Here is a 17347-nt window from a genome sequence, read left to right on the forward strand (position 1 = left end):
GAAAACACAGTTTCAACAGAGTCTTCAGATGCGATCCTGTGTAGGAGAAAATACCCTTCTGGTGCCCCATGAAAAAGGGAAATACCAAAACCATTTGTTCACTGAGCCTTGCAACAGGTGCTCCCTCACCAATTTCAGAAGCTTCCCTGCAAGTAGATATCGAGAGAGCACACTTTCCATTAGAGCCTAATAATACCACATCACCTCTGCTCTGAGGCCGGGCCTGGAGCTGTGCAGTCTTTGGAAGAGGTAGCCCATGAACACAGAGCCTGAGAGAAGCAAGTCAGCCCTGACGCCAGGCCCCAGTGGGCACCTCACACTCAACCTCATACCCCAGAGCAAACCGATAGTCAGGGAGAGGGCTAGAGCTCACACCCAGCTCTGAATAGATCTTCCCCGACAACATTTCATGCCCTCTAAGGCAGTTTTTAAATGACAGTACACATATCCAGGGATGTTCACAGGCTTTCACAGCAAGGGTACCTATTTCATGGCAAAATAGGCAGTTTTAAAAGAATAAATAGGCTAGGCATGGTGGCTCACACCTGTAATCCTAGCACTTTGGGAAGCCAAAGCTCATGGATCGCTTGAGCCCAGGAGCTTGAGACCAGCCTGGGCAACATGGCAAAACCCCATCTCTACAAAAAACACAAAAAGTAAGCCAGGCACGGTGGCTTACACCTGTAATCCTAGCATTTTGGGAGGCTGAGGTATGTGGATCACCTGAAGTCAGGTGTTTGAGACCAGCCTGGCCAACATGGTGAAACCCCATCTCTACTAAAAATACAAAAAAACTAGCCAGGCGTGGTGGTGGGTGCCTGTAATCTCAGCTACTTGGGAGGCTGAGGCAGGAGAATCACTTGAACCCAGGAGCAGAGGTGAGCCGAGTGCAGTGAGCCGAGATCATGCCATTGCACTCCAGCTTGGGCAACAAGAGCAAAACTCTGTCTCAAAAAAATAAAAAAGCCAGATGTGGCGCGTGCCTGTAGTCCTAGCTACTCAGGAGGCAGAGGTGGGAGGATCACCCGAGCCCAGGAGGTCGAGGCTGCAGTGAGTGGTGATTGTGCCACTGTATTCCAGCCTAGGTGACAGAGTGAGAGCCTGTCTCAAAAATAAATAATAAATAAATAAATTGTCCAGATCCTTGGCTTCTGTGTTCTCATTCCTCAAATTGATCTACCTAGTGCAAAACTCCCGTGCCAGATCTCCTTTCCCATTCACCTTTTCAGTCCCTGTCTACCAAGTGATAAAGTTACCCAAGGTGCTATCCATCTCACCCAGAACCTGTGTTACTTCCAGGGCACCAAATTAAGAGAGAAATTCAAATTGTTAGTATCCTTACAGCTTCATTAGATCAAAGCCCCATAGACCATCCATTCTCAGTAAGAGATGCATTTACAATACAATTTTATGTTATCAAAATAATGTAAAACGTTTATTGTACAGGCACCTAGGAGATACTGTGAGTTAATTTCCAGACCACTGCAATAAAGTGAATATTGCATAAGGCGAGTCAATTTTGTTGGTTTCCCAGTGCATATAGGTTATATTGTTTTTAGGCTGGGCATGGTGGCTCACGCTTGTAATCCCAGCACTTTGGGAGGCCAAGGCAGTTGGATCACCTGAGGTCAGGAGTTCAAGACCAGCCTGGCCAACATAGTGAAACCTCATCTCTACTACAAATACAAAAATTAGCCAGGTGTGGTGGCAGGCACCTGTAGTCCCAGCTACTCAGAGGCTGAGGCAGGAGAATCGCTTGAATCCGGGAGGCGGAAGTTGCAGTGAGCTGAGATCGTGCCACTGCACTCCAGCCTGGGCGACAGAGTGAGATGCCGTCTGAAAAAAAAAAAAAAAAGTTTTTTGTATTTGTTTTCTTTTTTTTTTTTTTTTTTTTTTTTTGAGACAGGGTCTCACTCTGTTACCCAAGCTGGAGTGCAATGGCATGATTTCAGATCTCTGCAGCCTGGACCTCTCCTGGCTCAAGCAATCCTCCCACCTCAGCCTCCTGAGTAGCTGGGACTACAGGTGCCCACCACTACACTTGGCTAATTTTTATGTTTTTTGTAGAGATGGGGTTTCGTTCTATTGCATGAGCTACTCTCAAACTCCTGGGCTCAAGCGATCCTCCCATTTCAGCCTCCCAAAGTGCTGGAATTATAGGCATAAGCCACTGTGCCTGGCCATGAGTGTTCTTAATGGCATCTGGAATGGTGAATCCTTTCCAGAAGCTTTCCAATTGACTTTGTCTACAGCTATCAGAGGAATCACTATGGCAGCTGCAGTTTTATGAAATCTAATTTTTTTTTTTTTCTTGACACAGGGTCTTGCTGTGTCGCTCAGACTGGTGTGCAGTGGTGCGATCTCAGCTTACTGCAACCTCTGCTTCCCCCTCGACTCAAGCGATCTTCCCACCTCAGCCTCCCAAGTAGCTGGGACTACCAGCACACACCACCACACCCGGCTCGTTTTTGTTATTTTTTGTAGAGACAGGGTTCGCAATGTATTTCTTAAAGAGTAAGACTTGCAAGTCACAATTACTCCTTGATCCATGGGCTGCAGAATGGATGTTGTGTTAGCAGGCATGAAAACATTAATCTCCCTATACATCTCCAGAGTTTGTAGGTGACCAGGTGCATTGTCAATGAGCAGTAATATTTTGAAAGGAATCTTTATTTCTGAGGAGTAGATCTTAACAGTGAGCTTAAAATATTCTGTAACCCATGCTGCAGACATATGTGCTGTCATGCAGGTTTTGTTTTATTTATAGAGCACAGCAGAATATATTTAGCATAATTCCTAAGGCCCTAGGATTTTCAGAATGGTAAATGAGAATTGGTTTCCACCTAAAATCACCAGGTGCATTATCTCCTAATAAAAGAGTTAGTCTGTCCTTTGAGGCTCTGTAGCCAAGCCCTGACTTCTCTCTTGCTGTGAAACTCCTATATGGCATCTTCTTCCAATAGAAGACTGTTTTGTTTGCTTTGAAAATCTGTTGTTTGGTGTAGCCACCTTCATCAATGATCTTAGCTAGATCTTCTGGATAACTTGCTGCAGCTTCTATATCAGCCCTTGCTGCCTCACCTTGCATTTTTATGTTATGGAGGTGGCTTCTTTCTTTGAGCATTATGAACCAGCCTCTGCTAGCTTCCTCACCACTCTCAGTCTTTATAGTATTGAAGAGAATAGGCTGGGCTTAGTAGCTCACACCTATAATCCCAGCACTTTGGGAGGCCAAGATTGAAGGATCACTTGAGGCCAAGGGTTGGAGACCAGTGTGGGCAACATAGTGAGTGTTGGCATGCACATGTAGTCCCAGCTGTTTAGGAGGCAGAGCAGGAGGATTGCTTGCACTCAGGAGTCTGAGACTGCAGTAAGACATGATCATGCCACTGCACTCCAGGCTGGGCAACTAAGCAAGACCCTATCTCTTAAAAAAAAAAAGAGAGAGTCGGGGCCTTGCTCTGGATTAGGCTTTGGTTTAAGGGAATGTTGTGGCTGCTTTGATCTTCTATCCAGACCACTAAAACTTTCTTGATATCAGCAATAAGGCTATTTCACTTTTGTGTCATTCATGTGTTCACTGAAGTGTAGTACCTTTTAATTTCCTCCAGCAACTTTTCCTGGACAGGTGCAGCGGCTCACTTCTGTAATCCCAGCACTTTAGCCAAAACAGGAGGATCACTTGAGTCCAGGAGTTTAAGACCAGCCTGGGCAACATAGTGAGACCCCTGTCTCTAAAAAAAATTTAAAAATTAGCCAAACTTGGTGGCCTGCACCTGTAGTCCCAGCTCCGCGAGAGGAGGATCACTTGAACCGGGGAGGTCAAGGCTGCAGTGAGCTGCGATCACACCACCGGACTAGGCTTTGGTTTAAGAGAATGTTGTGACTGTTTTAATCTTCTACCCAGACCACTAAAACTTTCTCCATGTTAGTAATAAGACTGTTTCACTTTCCTGACAGAAAGTGACCCTGTCTCAAAAAAACCCCAAAAACTAAGGTATTCATGTACTAATAATATATTTTAGACTACTAACAGTTATAATGAAAATAGAATCCATAGAGGAAAAAATTAACTCTTAGGGATTTATGGTCACAGGAAATTTCTATTTTATTTATTTTTATTTTTTGAGAGAGTCTTGCTCTGTTGCCCAGGCTGGAGTTCAGTGGTGTGATCACTGCTCACTGCAACCTCAAATTCCTGGGCTCAAGTGATCTTCCCATCTCAGCCTCCTGAGTAGCTGGGTGGGTGCCACCATGCTTGGCTAATTTGTGTATATTTTTGTATAGACAAAGTTTCACTATGTTGCTCAGGCTGGTCTAGAACTCCTGGGCTTAAGTGATCCTCCTCCCATGGTCTCCCAAAGGACTGGAATTGCAGGTGTGAGCCACCACACTGGGTCCAGAAACTATAAAAAATTAAATTTTTTGGCCGGGCACGGTGGCTCACGCCTGTAATCCCAGCACTTTGGGAGGCCTAGGCAGGCGAATCACTAGGTCAGGAGTTTGAGACCAGCCTGGCCAACATGGTGAAACCCCATCTTTACTACAAATACAAAAAAAAAAAAGCTGGGTGTGGTGATGGGAGCCTGTAATCCCAGCTACTCAGAAGGCTGAGGCAGGAGAATTGCTTGAACCCGGGAGGCGGAGGTTGCAGTGAGCCGAGATCGTGCCACTGCACTTCAGCCAGGACGACAGAGTGAGACTCCATCTCAAACAAACAAAAAATTAAATGTTTTGAGTTATTTTTCTTGCAGAGCAATGTGATAAATGGTCAATAAAAGACTTTCAAGCGTAAAAACATATTAGGATAAATTCTATGAGGGAGTAGAATGGAAATATAATTTCTGATGTAAAATCTTGTCATGTCTTTTAATGGATAATGGTGAAGTATCTAATCACTGTAGTATTTAGGTTTCATTAGATACATTTGAAACAGTGATATAATGGTTTTATTTTGAAACGTCAGTATATAATACACTAGAAATTATGTCCTTTGCAACTATTTAAAACTACAATGAGACCAGGCATAGTGGCTTATGCCTGTAATCCCACCACTTTGGGAGGCCAAGGCAGGAAGATCACCTGAGGCCAGGAGGTCAAGACCAGCCTGGTCAACTTAGTGAGACTTTGTCTCTACAAAATAAATATTGAAACAAGGTCTCACTCTGTTGCTTAGGCTTGGAATGCGGTGGTGCCATCACGACTCACTGCAGTGTCAACCTTCTGGGCCCAAGCGTTCCTCCCATTTCAGCCTCCCAAATAGCTGGAATTACAGGCACGTGCCACTGTGGCCAGCTAATTATTTTTATTTTTGTAGAGATGGCGTCTCACTATGTGAGACCAGCTCAGTGTGGTCCCGAGCTCCTATGGCTCCTCAGGCTGGTCCCAAAATGCTGGGATTACAGGCCTGAGCTACCACACCTGGCCAAAAAATAAAAAATAAATTAACCAAGCATGGTGATGCATTCCTGTAGTTCTAGCTACTCAGGAGGCTAGAGCAGATGATCACTTGAGCCCAGGAGTTTGAGGCTGCAGTGAGCCATGATAGCACACTGTATTCCAGCCTGGGCAAGAATGAGACACTGTCTCAAAAAAATAAATAATAAAACCTTAATAAATAAAAATGAGGGGAGGGAATTTTTTTTTTTTTTAAGACGGAGTCTCACTCCTGTTGCCCAGGCTGGAGTGCAATGGCATAATCTCGGCTCACTGCAACTTCCGCCTCCCGGATTCAAGTGATTCTCCTGCCTCAGCCTCCAGAGTAGCTGGGATTACAGGCGCCCACCACCGTGCCCAGCTAATTTTTTTATTTTTAGTAGAGATGGGGTTTCACTGTGTTGGCCAGGCTGGTCTCGAACTCCTGACCTCAGGCAATCTACCTGCCTCAGCCTCCCAAAGTGCTGGGATTATAGGTGTGAGCCACCGCGCCCAGCCTAGTTCAAAATTCTTTTATAGGGTTCATTGAAGGTCACTATTCCAAGGTATGGGCTTTAGGATCTGGAAAGAATCTAATTGATTATCCAATCTGTCTTGACCAATTTATAAAGGAAATTGATTTACTGAGGACTGAAGAGAGTTCATTGGTTTTCCTGAAGTCACACAGTTGGGTCCAGAACTCGGGTGTCCTTGCTTGCTCATTCCTTCCACTACTTCCGCTGTGCTCTGAAATCCCACCACTGGTTTTGAGGAATGAGGAAGAAAGAAAAAGTGATCTCGAAATAGTTACTGACTAACAGGCACTCTCTGTGGGTAGGTGGCTCTCTACCCTGCTGCTGCCGCCTCAGCAGTCAGACTGGGAGGGCAGGCTTGCATGGAGAGCCCTGAAGTCCAGGCTAGTTGGTTGGAGGATGGAACTTCAGGTTTCAACTGACTCCTGTCTGGCAATTGCCCTTTTAGGGTCTCCTCTACCCCTGTCACCTGGGAGTAAACCTAATCTTTAGGGATCTGAGGGTCAACGTAATCAACAGATGAAACCGCCAGTTTACACAGCAGCCCTAGACCAAACTAGTCCCTTAGAGACCCTCAATCTAGACAGGAACTAAGGCAGAGCCAAGCTGCTGGGGTCACAGAGTGCTGAAGTGGATACCCCTGCTGATCTGCCTCCCAAGGCCTAAGGTGGCCACAGTGCTGTGCACAGCCACCTTGTGGCATCCTGCTGTTGGTAGGCTCTTGTGCTCAGAACCCCAGAAGAAGGGCTAGGTCATACTGATGATAAGACTGACAGCTTTTTTTAAAAAACGACTTTCAAGGTTTGGTTAGTTTTACCTTCATGACCTCTGATTTCCCTGTGGAGCAAATGGTAAAGTAGGGGTGGGTGGAGAGGGACTTTGGCAGACCCTGGCAGACTATGGACAAGGACAGCCCTGAACAGCTGGCCCTGAGACATGAACTGGAACATGGTTGGAGCCGAGGACACAGGACTAACAGGAAAGGACACAGACTGCTGTTAGGACACATGCTACCACACACCCGAGGCCAGGACCCTGCTGACGTGGCAGACCTCCACCCTGGCCCCTTACTGCCCCCCGCCCCTCTCCCCCGCCTGCCAGCTGCCAACAGGGCTCTGCCTTGTGTCTGCCACACCTGTCACTGCCTATCCTTGTCCGGGGGGGCCCCATCAGCCCCTCCTCAGCTGCCCAGCAGAGCAAGCAGCTAGTGGGGAGGGGAGGGAACATGGAGCGGGGGCCGGTGGTGGGGGCAGGGCTGGGGGCCGGGGCCCGAATCCGGGCACTGCTGGGCTGCCTGGTCAAGGTGCTTCTCTGGGTGGCCTCTGCCTTGCTGTACTTTGGAAGCGAACAGGCCGCCCGCCTTCTGGGCAGCCCCTGCTTACGGCGCCTCTACCATGCCTGGCTGGCAGCAGTGGTCATCTTTGGGCCCCTTCTGCAGTTCCATGTCAACCCTCGGACTATCTTCGCCAGCCACGGCAACTTCTTCAACATGTGAGTCCACTCAAGGCTGTGGGAGCTGGGTCCCTGCACTCTGGGATCCTAGCTCCCTTCTCCAGGCTTCTGTCCTCCTGCCAGTCTGAACACTAAAAATAGGCTAGGAGGTTGAGGAGAAGGTCAGGGGAGGGGGAAGGGAACAGAACCCTGGGGTATAGGGGAAGTCGGGAACAGGACTAAAGAGGAAATTGTACCCTGGAATGCTGAATGGTCCTCCAAGGAGATGGCAAAGTTTAAATGACTGGGGGCTGTAAAGGGTACGGCAAGGAGAGAACCAGTGGTGATGTGTAGGGTTGGGGAGAGTGCAGTGATGGGAGCACAGACCAGGGTGGGAGATGGCGCTTGGGGTCTCAATAGTCTCCCCTCTTTGCCCACAGAAAATTTGTGAATTCAGCCTGGGGCTGGACATGCACCTTCCTAGGGGGCTTTGTGTTGCTGGTGGTGTTTCTGGCTACACGGCGCGTGGCAGTAACTGCCAGACACCTGAGCCGACTGGTGGTGGGAGCAGCCGTGTGGCGGGGAGCTGGCCGAGCCTTCCTGCTCATCGAGGACCTGACTGGCTCCTGCTTCGAGCCACTGCCCCAAGGTCTGCTGCTCCACGAGCTGCCTGACCGCCGCAGCTGCCTGGCGGCTGGCCACCAGTGGCGGGGCTACACGGTCTCCTCCCACACCTTCCTGCTCACCTTCTGCTGCCTGCTTATGGCAGAGGAAGCAGCTGTGTTCGCCAAGTACCTGGCCCATGGGCTGCCTGCTGGCGCCCCCCTGCGCCTTGTCTTCCTGCTGAACGTGCTGCTGCTGGGCCTCTGGAACTTCTTGCTGCTCTGTACCGTCATCTATTTCCACCAGTACACTCACAAGGTGGTGGGTGCCGCAGTGGGCACCTTCGCCTGGTACCTCACCTATGGCAGCTGGTATCATCAGCCCTGGTCTCCAGGGAGTCCAGGCCATGGGCTCTTCCCCCGTCCCCACTCCAGCCGCAAGCATAACTGAAAGAAATAAAAGCCATCGGGCCTGGCTCTGGCTCCTCTCATCATTTGGTTGGGTCCTTGAAAGGGTGGGAAGAGGGTCTGGTAGTCACTAGGATTTCCCAGCCATTCCTTGCTCTCATCAACCTTTAATGTCCTTCCTTATGCTTGACCTCCATCCCTCCAGCTGTCCTTTCAGTCTCCTAGTTTTTGCAAACTTTAAGCTATCTGGGGACTGAGATATCCAGGAATGGTGCTTCTAACGCAGGTAATGGTGCCCTCAGGTGTGGGCATCATTCTTGCTGAGTAATTGCTCCATTTCCAGCCTGTTTGATTGTTTTTCCTGCCTTCTCCACTGAATCTCCACTCTCCCTCTTCAGGGGCCTACCTATCTGGGCACTCCTCTCAGGGACTCTTCCTACCCTGTCTTCCCCGTAGGGGCTCATCTATTTAACAAATGTTTATTGAGCTGAGCATAGTTCTATGCCATGTAAATAAAACAAGATTTGTGCTGTTTGGAGGCATGTGCGCTAACTGGGGAGGGCAGATAATAGATACACAAATAATAGCAAAACACTTGCACTGCGTTTACTCTGCTAGGCACTTTTCTAAGTGTCTGTAAGTTCTTCATAAAAGTTAACACATACGGCTGGGCGCAGTGGCTCATGCCTATAATCCTAGCACTTTGGGAGGCCGAGGTGGGCAGATCACTTGAGGTCAGGAGTTCAAAACAAGCCTGACCAACATGGTGAAACCCCATCTCTACTAAAAATACAAATAAACAAAAAAAATTAGGCGTGATGGCAGGTGCCTGTAATCCCAGCTACTTGGGAGGCTGAGTCAGGAGAATCGCTTGAACCTGGGAGGCGGAGGTTGCAACGAGCTGAGGTTGCGCCACTGCACTCCCTCCTGGGCAACAAGAGCGAAACTCTTGTTTCGAAAAAAAAAAAAACACATTTGGTCCCCACAACAATAAAAGTATGAGGTAAGTTGTACTGATCTTGATTGGAAAAAAATAAAAATGAGATAGTAGTGTTCCCATTGTGCAGTTGCAAACACTGAGACACAGAGGTTAAGTAACTTGTTCACAATTAATAAACAGAGGAGCCATGATTACAAAGCTAGGCAATATGGGTATATCATCTATCCTCTAAACCAGGAATTAGCAAACTTTGGCTAATTCCTCAAATTTTGGCTAAACCCTCCTGTGGCCAGTTTCTGTATGACCTGCGAGCTAATAATTAAATAATTATATATATATGTGTGTGTGTGTGTGTGTGTGTGTGTATATATATATATATATATATATTTTTTTTTTTAAGGCAGAGACCTGGCGGTGATAGCAGTGTAATCCCAGCACTTTGGGAGGCTAAGGCAAGAGGATCACTTGAGCCCAGGAGTTTGAGACTAGCCTGGGCAAGATAGCGAGACCCTGTCTCTACAAAAACTTTTTAAAAAGAAAAAGGTAAAACGTTGTTTACGTTTTTTTTATTATTATTATTATTATTATTATTATTATTATTATTATTATTTTGAGACAGAGTCTCACTCTGTTGCCCAGGCTGGAGTGCAATTTTGGCTCACTGCAACCTCCACTTCCCAGGTTCAAGTGATCTCCTGCCTCAACCTCCCGAGTCGCTGGGATTACAGGCCCCTACCACCACACCTGTCTAGTGTTTGTATTTTTAGTAGGGACAGGGGTTCACCATGTTGGCCAGGCTGGTCTCGAACTCCTGACCTCAAGTGATCTGCCCACTTTGGCCTCCCAAAGTGCTGAGATTACAGGCATGAGCCACTGTGCCCGGCCGTTTTTACATTTTTTAATGGTTGGAAAAGCAAAAGAAAAAGAATATTTTATTACAGGAAAAAATTACATGAAATTCAAAGTCCAGTGTCTGTAAAGTTTTATTGATCTCACCATACTAATTCATTTACATATGGCAGCTTTCCTGCTACAATGGCAGAGTTGAGTAGACAGACACTGTAAGGCCCATAAAGCCTACAATTTACTCTCTGGCTCTTTATAGAAAAAGCTGGCCAGACGCAGTGGCTCATGCCTGTAATCCCAGCACTTTGGGAGGCCGAGGCGGGCGAATCACGAGGTCAGCATATCGAGTCCATCCTGGCTAACATGGTGAAACCCCATCTCTACTAAAAATACAAAAATAGCCGAGCGTGGTGGGACGCGCCTGTAGTCCCAGCTACTGCGAAGGCTGAAGCAGCACAATCGCTTGAACCCAGCAGGCGGAGGTTGCAGTAAGCTGAGATCGTCCCACTGCACTCCACCCTGGGTGACAGAGTGAGACTCTGTCCCCCAACACACACACACACACACACACACACACACACACAGTTTGCCAAAACCTGGTTTAAATCAGTGAATTATCCTGGAAAAAAAAAAAACAAAAAACAAAACCGGGCTAATATCAGAGATAAATGCTATGAATGTACTAAAATAGGCTGATTTGTAATGCATTTGGAGGGAGGTTCCTTATAGAGGATGATGAAAATAGTTGTCTCTGAAGAGGTGACATCTAAACTGAGAACCGAAAGACAACACCCAGGGTAAGTGTGTTTTAGACAAAGGATTATTAGCAAGGGCAAAGGCCCTGAGGCAGGAATGAACATGACACATTTGGGAAACAAATAGCCCGAGTATTTGCAAGTGTAATGAATGAAGGGGCAAGCAGTAGAAAGTGAACTTAAAGGGGAGACAGCTGCAACAGCCTTTTGGATTTCATTCTAAGGTCAACAGGCAGCTGAGAAAGGGTTTTAAGCCAGACAGAGGCATGAACCCGCTGCTCTGTGAGAGTGGGTTGTAGAATGGCATATGCCGCGGTGGTCCAGGAGAGAGCTGGTCCGGGCTTGGATAGGGATGCTGTCGGCTCTGGTGCCGGTGTTGCTACAGGTGCGGAGGATGTCGGCAGAGCCAGAGGCCCACGCTAGCAAGGCTAGGAAAGAGAGGCCAGGTCTTATTCCATTTCTGGGGAAAGACAGAAGAGCCCTAAGTAAGGCTTATCTGTCCCAGGCGGAGCAGGGGAAGAAGAGAGCAGGTGGGGAGCCAGTTGGGAGGCGGAAGGTGGAGGGCGGGGCGCGGAGAGTGGCTTAGACTAGACCATGGGAGGACCCGGCATCCTCAGACGGCGGGCGGCGAGTGGCGAGAGGCGGGAGGCGGGAGGCGGGAGGCGGGGACGAGAGGAGGGCGGGGAGGCGGGGACCCGGCCGGCGGGGGTGGGGAGGCTGGAAACTGGCCCTCGCGAGGCAGCCTGTGCGCGCTAGGGGGAGCCGCACCCACCGCCCTCCTCTGCGGCACTGCCCCTCTCCCTGGCAGGGCTGACCCCGCCTCCTCCAGCCCTCCCCGCCCCACTACCCAGGAAGGCCGTGAGTGGTGCGAGCGCCGCTTTCGCTTTCCCTTCGCGGTGCCCACTGCGCTCCTCGTGCGGCGCTAGGCCCCCCGTCCCAGTCATGGCCACGCTCAGGGTCCAGCCCGAGGCCCAAGCCAAGGTGAGCGCCGCGGGGTCTAGAAAGGGCCCACTGGGGAGGCGTGGCTCGAGCGGCCGGGGGCATCCCCGACCCGCCCCCCAGACTCCCACACAAGTCAGGGGCAGTCTGCCGAGCTGGCGCTCCCGGAGCACCTGCGCCCCGGGGAGGGCGGTGACTGCTGCCTGCGGGGACAGGCGAGGCGGCCGTGGTTCTGTGGGGTGAGGTGAAGCGGAGAGCTGGCGTGGAGGGGAACTCCGCTGGCCTGGAGCCGGGGCCACACACAGACTGGATGCGGGACTGCCCCAGCTACCTCCTGGCCTTTCCCGTAGGGAGGGTCCCGGGGCCCACCCCGTCCCTGTCCTGCTCGCAGAGGGCTCTCAGCACCCCTCCTCACACCTGCCAGGTGACCCCAGGGATCTGTTCTCACGTGAACCACTGGCCCTTCACTGCCAGGAATGTTCTCATCCCCCGTATCCAGCCCTAGGGATACCCATTCCACTCTCCGTAGATCCAGGTCTGCAGAGTTCCACTCCTCCACCACCCCAACCCACCCCACAGGCATCCATCTCGTTTTCTTCAGGTCTGGCCTTAGAGGGATCCCCTCCACCCTTCCCCAGGTCAGGCCCTACATAACCCTAAGGGAACTGTCCTCAAATGAACTGGCCTTAAAGCCAAGTTTCTGAAGGGATGCATGTGCCCCACAGGTGGATGTGTTTCGTGAAGACCTCTGTACCAAGGTAAGACATGCCCCATCAGCGGCCCCACCCCTGCCCAACTCCTACTGCTCAACCCTGCCTCACCACCTAGGATGGGCATTTGATGCTGACTCCCATCCTCCTCCATCCCACCTCACACACAGACAGAGAACCTGCTCGGGAGCTATTTCCCCAAGAAGATTTCTGAGCTGGATGCATTTTTAAAGGTACCGCGGCTGGGCAGGGAGCTAGGGAGTAAAGGCCAAGAGAAGGGCCAGGGGCTGTGAGAGTGAGGTGAAAGGAACCCCCTCACCTCCAGCCCTCCTCCCAACCTACACCAGGAGCCAGCTCTCAATGAAGCCAACCTGAGCAATCTGAAGGCCCCGTTGGACATCCCAGTGCCTGATCCAGTCAAGGAGAAAGAGAAAGAGGAACGGAAGAAACAGCAGGAGGCAAGCTGGGAAGACCTGGGAGAAGGGATCCAACCATGGGGGTAATCAACCTTAGTCCTGACTCTCATGAGCCCCTCTTTTTCTGCAGAAGGAAGACAAGGATGAAAAGAAGAAGGGGGAGGATGAAGACAAAGGTACTTGAAACCACAATTGTGGGAAGAGACTTGAGTCCCACCCACAGGAGCTCCTCCTAAGGATTTCTTTCCACTCTCCCCTTCAACCCTCACACAGGCTCAATCATGTGACTGACCCATTGCTCACTCTCTAGGTCCTCCCTGTGGCCCAGTGAACTGCAATGAAAAGATCTTGGTCCTTCTGCAGCGCTTGAAGCCTGAGATCAAGGATGTCATTGAGCAGCTCAACCTGGTAGGCCCTCCCCCTTCAACTCTCAGGCTTTAAGTCAAACCATTGTCCTCTTTGTCCCTGCCATTTAGGGCCTGGCACATGCCAGGTTTTAGCAAGAGAGGGCACAGCAAGTGAAACCAGAAGTCCCAGCTCTGAGGCTCAGGAGAGACCTGGCATGCCTCCACCCAGTGTGGGGAGGGAAGCAAGGGAGAATATGAAACTGGGAATTGGGTAGAGGGCTGATGTGGCATTACGCCATTCCCTCTTCCCAGGTCACCACCTGGTTGCAGCTTCAGATACCTCGGATTGAGGATGGTAACAATTTTGGAGTGGCTGTCCAGGTGAGAGCGCTGCCCCACTTCCCTGCTGTTTTCTAGTCCATGCTTCCTTCTACTTTCCCCCTTGCTTTTTTTCCCTAGGAGAAGGTGTTTGAGCTGATGACCAGCCTCCACACCAAGCTAGAAGGCTTCCACACCCAAATCTCTAAGTGAGTGACCACCCATGTACACACTGTCTGTTTTGGGACAGAGACCTTCTTCTTCGACTCCATACACACTTCTCCTTCCACAGGTATTTCTCTGAGCGTGGTGATGCAGTGACTAAAGCAGCCAAGCAGCCTCATGTGGTAGGTGAGGCCCAGGTCAGGGTGCATGAGGGAAGGACTCATGTAAGGTCAGGCCTGACCCGAGCTTCCCACAGGGTGATTATCGGCAGCTGGTGCACGAGCTGGATGAGGCAGAGTACCGGGACATCCGGCTGATGGTCATGGAGATCCGCAATGCTTATGTGAGGAGGCGAGGGCAGGGGTGGGCAGAGGCAGCTTTCCCAGGCCACGCACTCCCTGACCCTGCAGACTGGGGGTAAAGGGTGACAAAGCTCAGCTTCTCCACAAGGCTAGAAATGGGGCACAGAGCCACTGGAGGCCTCTGACTGACCTCCACTCCTCCCTGGCCCTGTAGGCTGTGTTATATGACATCATCCTGAAGAACTTCGAGAAGCTCAAGAAGCCCAGGGGAGAAACAAAGGGAATGATCTATTGAGAGCCCTCTCTCCCATTCTGGGATGGGTACAGCAGAGACCTTCCTACTTTTTACTGGGGACTCCAGATTTTCCCCAAACTTGCTTCTGTTGAGATTTTTCCCTCACCTTGCCTCCCAGGCACAATAAATATAGTTATACCACTGCCCATCAGCCCAAGTCTCTTTATTGGATCTGGACCCTGCTGGCCCTGGCTCAGGCATTTCCATTTCCATTAGTGGGACCAACCCACTGGGTGATTTGAGTGTTAAGCCGCTGGTTGGTCCAGTCCTGCCGGATGTCGTCAAGGTGGCAGTCAAAGTCCACAAGGTGCTGGTGGGCCCGATCTTCCAGTAGAGCTCCCACCATCTGCCGTGACTCTTCCCAGTCCCTCCACATCACTCTGAAATAGCAACCCCCATGGAGGTCAAACAGCAAGTAGTGGGGCCAGACACAGACTTGACAGAGATTGGGTCTAGAGAAAGACCCCTGGGGCAGGGCCAAGGACAGAGGAGACCCAGGAATCTTGGGCTTCTAAGAAGAGAGAGAGGGAGTGGGGTACTCACAAGTTCTTATCCTTAGGGACCCAGCGGAGACCTTGGTTCTCCAGGACGATGACCGGGGGCACACGAGGCTGAGGCACCAGTTTCTGATTATCCAACTGAGCGGACAAGGAAGGGCAAGTGAGAGTTTCAAGGGTCCCCCCACCCTACTTTCTTTTCACCTCCCCACCCAGAAACCCAAGTCTCACCATAATAAGTACTGCATCAGGGAAGAATTCTGCAATTCGCCCAGCAATTTTCAAGGCCAGGGGCCCAGGGCTGTGTAGAGGGAAGATCAGAGGAGTGAGGAGCCAACTGTGGGCAAAACCCATCCATTTGAGCTGGGCCTCCCAGGTCTCATAGATGTGGGCGCAGCTGTGGCCTTTCCCTGTAGGTGGCCTGCGGGGATCGGGCCTGCTGGATGCTTGATGTACGACTGCTTGATGCTTGAGTGCTGTGGGAAACAGGTGCTCAGATACTGCTGGTGAGAGTGGAAACCAAAGGTGGTCTTTGTGGAAGGTAATTTGGCATAACCATCCAAATTGAAACTGTATACATACTACATACTATACATATGCTAACCCAGAAATTCTACTTATAAAGAATTTACGGTAATAATAGGACAGTGTCTGTAATAAAACATTGGAAACAACCTCAATGTTTGAAGCATTAAATAAATCATAGTACATCCATATTCAGACTATACAGTTGTTAGGGAAAGGTAGATCTTGCTGTGGAAATGGGATGATGTCAGGTATTTATTAAGTGAGGGAGAAACGCAAATTACAAAACAGTATCTCTAATCTGCTTCATGTATATGATTTTTATATATATATAATTGTCTTTTCCTATATATATAAGGAAACTGCCTTATTTTTGAAGTTGCTGGTTGGGATTTCTCTGTTCTTTCAGCACTTGGGGGACACCTCAGTTAAAGCAAGATCAGTCTGTTAGCCAGGAGTGGTGGCTCACGCCTGTAATCCCAGCACTTTGGGAGGCTGAAGCTCGTGGATCACCTGAGGTCAAGTTCTAGACCAGCCTGGCCAACATGGCGAAACCCCATCTCTACTAAAAACAAAAAAATAAAAATAATAATTAAAAAAGCCAGGCATGGTGGCGCTCATCTGTGATCCCAGCTACTCGAGAGGCTGAGGCAGAAGGATCCTGAATCCAGGAGGTGGAGGTTGCAGTGAGCCGAGATTGCGCCACTGCATTCCAGCCTGGGCGACAGAACGAGACTCCGTCTCAAAAAAAAAAAAAAAAAAAAAAAAAAAAAATCAGTCTGTTGATACACAGTTGTCCTCCCCGCCCAAACGGCACTCCAGAGCAGGGCTCTGTCCTATTCATCTTTATATTTCCTCACTCCAGTACCCAGCATAGTGCCTGGTGTAAAACCCCTGCTCCTAAGCGTTTGATGAAGGAAAGATAGAAGGAATGACCTTGGTTCATCTTGTGCGCCCCCCTCCACCCACTGCCCCACGCATCCTCGCCCTCTATTCCTCCAACCCGCAACCCCCCATAATCCTTTCCTTCTTCCTCTGGCTAGGCCACTCACCTCTGGTCGTCCACAGCTGCATTGGCATGGTAGTAACCAGCCACCACCAGACCGGCCTGTGCTCCCCACACATCCACCTGTCGTGGGAAAGGGGCCATCAGTAATTAAATTGTGCCGCTGGCTTTGTGGATGCGCACTGCTGCCAAGGGACCGGGGATTAACTTGGGCTGGGGTGTTGGGTGGGTTCGCGGTGGGGGATGGGCATCCAACGGAGGCACCTGGTTGAGGGCGACCTCCAACATGACGGACAGGGCCAGGTGGCTGTGGAAGAGGGGCACACAGTCGGTGAGGCACAGGCATTCTCCGGACCGCGGCGCTGGCGCCAGAAACAGCCCGTTGACTGCGGCGTGTGGGTACCGGGCAGCATGCAGGCACATCTTCACGTAGGCCAGGGCCGAGATCTCCACCTCCCCCATGGCGAGCGGGGCCTGGCCGGGAAGCAGCAAGCCGGATTAGTGCCGAATTAGGCGAGCCGGTGCCTAGCTCGCGTCCGTGAAGCTCCTTCCAGCGCTTCGGCACCCTCTTTGACCCTTCCCCGTGCCCTCTCACTTCGGTTCGGCGACAACGCTAACTCGACTCGCAGGTAGCCCGCCGGCTCCCGGCGCCCGGGGTCCGGGAGTCCGCCCGAAGCCCAGCCCAGGAGGAGGTCCCGACTGCATACGAGCCCCGCCTTCCCGAGCCCCTAGCTGGCGGTTGCGACTCAGCGCCTGCCTGGGAGATAGGGCAAGCTGCAGCTCCCTGCAGAACTGGCACCTGAAGTCCCGCCCACGTGGTGCTCCTTGATAGGGCTAAAGGCTTTCAATTTGTCCAATCAGCGGCCGCGCCCCAACTTTGCCCCGCCTTTGTCTCCA

At 50.6% G+C, this 17347-nt stretch overlaps 3 protein-coding genes across 8 annotated transcripts; 2 read left to right on the forward strand and 1 right to left on the reverse strand.

The window, feature by feature from the left end:
• The first annotated feature begins 1875 nt into the window (after positions 1-1875).
• FITM1 (fat storage inducing transmembrane protein 1) lies at positions 1876-8813 on the forward strand. The gene is made up of 2 exons (XM_007986283.3): positions 1876-7439; positions 7820-8813. The coding sequence occupies exons 1-2, from the start codon at positions 7174-7176 to the stop codon at positions 8430-8432; spliced, it is 879 nt and encodes a 292-aa protein (XP_007984474.2). The 5' UTR covers positions 1876-7173; the 3' UTR covers positions 8433-8813.
• Positions 8814-11752: 2939 nt separating this feature from the next.
• PSME1 (proteasome activator subunit 1) lies at positions 11753-14568 on the forward strand. Its single transcript, XM_007986290.3, has 11 exons — positions 11753-11911; positions 12595-12627; positions 12750-12812; positions 12927-13037; positions 13126-13171; positions 13306-13403; positions 13655-13723; positions 13802-13869; positions 13953-14007; positions 14082-14168; positions 14342-14568. The coding sequence occupies exons 1-11, from the start codon at positions 11873-11875 to the stop codon at positions 14420-14422; spliced, it is 750 nt and encodes a 249-aa protein (XP_007984481.1). The 5' UTR covers positions 11753-11872; the 3' UTR covers positions 14423-14568.
• Positions 14569-14570: 2 nt separating this feature from the next.
• Positions 14571-17205, reverse strand: EMC9 (ER membrane protein complex subunit 9). 6 transcript variants are annotated; one of them, XM_007986288.3, is made up of 6 exons: positions 17046-17205; positions 16715-16924; positions 16497-16573; positions 15151-15220; positions 14966-15060; positions 14571-14802 (listed from the first exon to the last, which is right to left on the reverse strand). In XM_007986288.3, the coding sequence occupies exons 2-6, from the start codon at positions 16910-16912 to the stop codon at positions 14616-14618; spliced, it is 627 nt and encodes a 208-aa protein (XP_007984479.1). In that variant the 5' UTR covers positions 16913-16924; positions 17046-17205; the 3' UTR covers positions 14571-14615. The 6 variants fall into 6 exon arrangements, with proteins under 6 accessions (XP_007984479.1, XP_037841379.1, XP_007984476.2 ...); XM_037985451.2 differs by having other exon boundaries at positions 15151-15395; positions 17046-17198; XM_007986285.3 differs by having other exon boundaries at positions 15151-15422; positions 17046-17198.
• Between the last annotated feature and the right edge of the window lie 142 nt (positions 17206-17347).

This window comes from Chlorocebus sabaeus, chromosome 24 (genome assembly GCF_047675955.1).
Source record: "Chlorocebus sabaeus isolate Y175 chromosome 24, mChlSab1.0.hap1, whole genome shotgun sequence".
NCBI lineage: Eukaryota > Metazoa > Chordata > Mammalia > Primates > Cercopithecidae > Chlorocebus > Chlorocebus sabaeus.

What these genes read in the sequence shown, in the direction of transcription:
- FITM1 (XM_007986283.3), top strand. Translation starts at nt 7,174, where the DNA reads ATGGAGCGGGGGCCGGTGGTGGGGGCAGGGCTGGGGGCCGGGGCCCGA. An exon ending in CACGGCAACTTCTTCAACAT is followed by an intron (nt 7,440 to 7,819) that starts GTGAGTCCACTC and finishes CTTTGCCCACAG; the next exon opens with AAAATTTGTGAATTCAGCCT.
- EMC9 (XM_007986285.3), bottom strand. Translation starts at nt 16,863, where the DNA reads ATGCTGCCCGGTACCCACACGCCGCAGTCAACGGGCTGTTTCTGGCGC. An exon ending in CTGATGCAGTACTTATTATG is followed by an intron (nt 15,061 to 15,150) that starts GTGAGACTTGGG and finishes TTGTCCGCTCAG; the next exon opens with TTGGATAATCAGAAACTGGT. An exon ending in GTCCCTAAGGATAAGAACTT is followed by an intron (nt 14,803 to 14,965) that starts GTGAGTACCCCA and finishes TTGCTATTTCAG; the next exon opens with AGTGATGTGGAGGGACTGGG.
- PSME1 (XM_007986290.3), top strand. Translation starts at nt 11,873, where the DNA reads ATGGCCACGCTCAGGGTCCAGCCCGAGGCCCAAGCCAAG. An exon ending in GTGAAGACCTCTGTACCAAG is followed by an intron (nt 12,628 to 12,749) that starts GTAAGACATGCC and finishes CCTCACACACAG; the next exon opens with ACAGAGAACCTGCTCGGGAG. An exon ending in TTCCACACCCAAATCTCTAA is followed by an intron (nt 13,870 to 13,952) that starts GTGAGTGACCAC and finishes CTCCTTCCACAG; the next exon opens with GTATTTCTCTGAGCGTGGTG.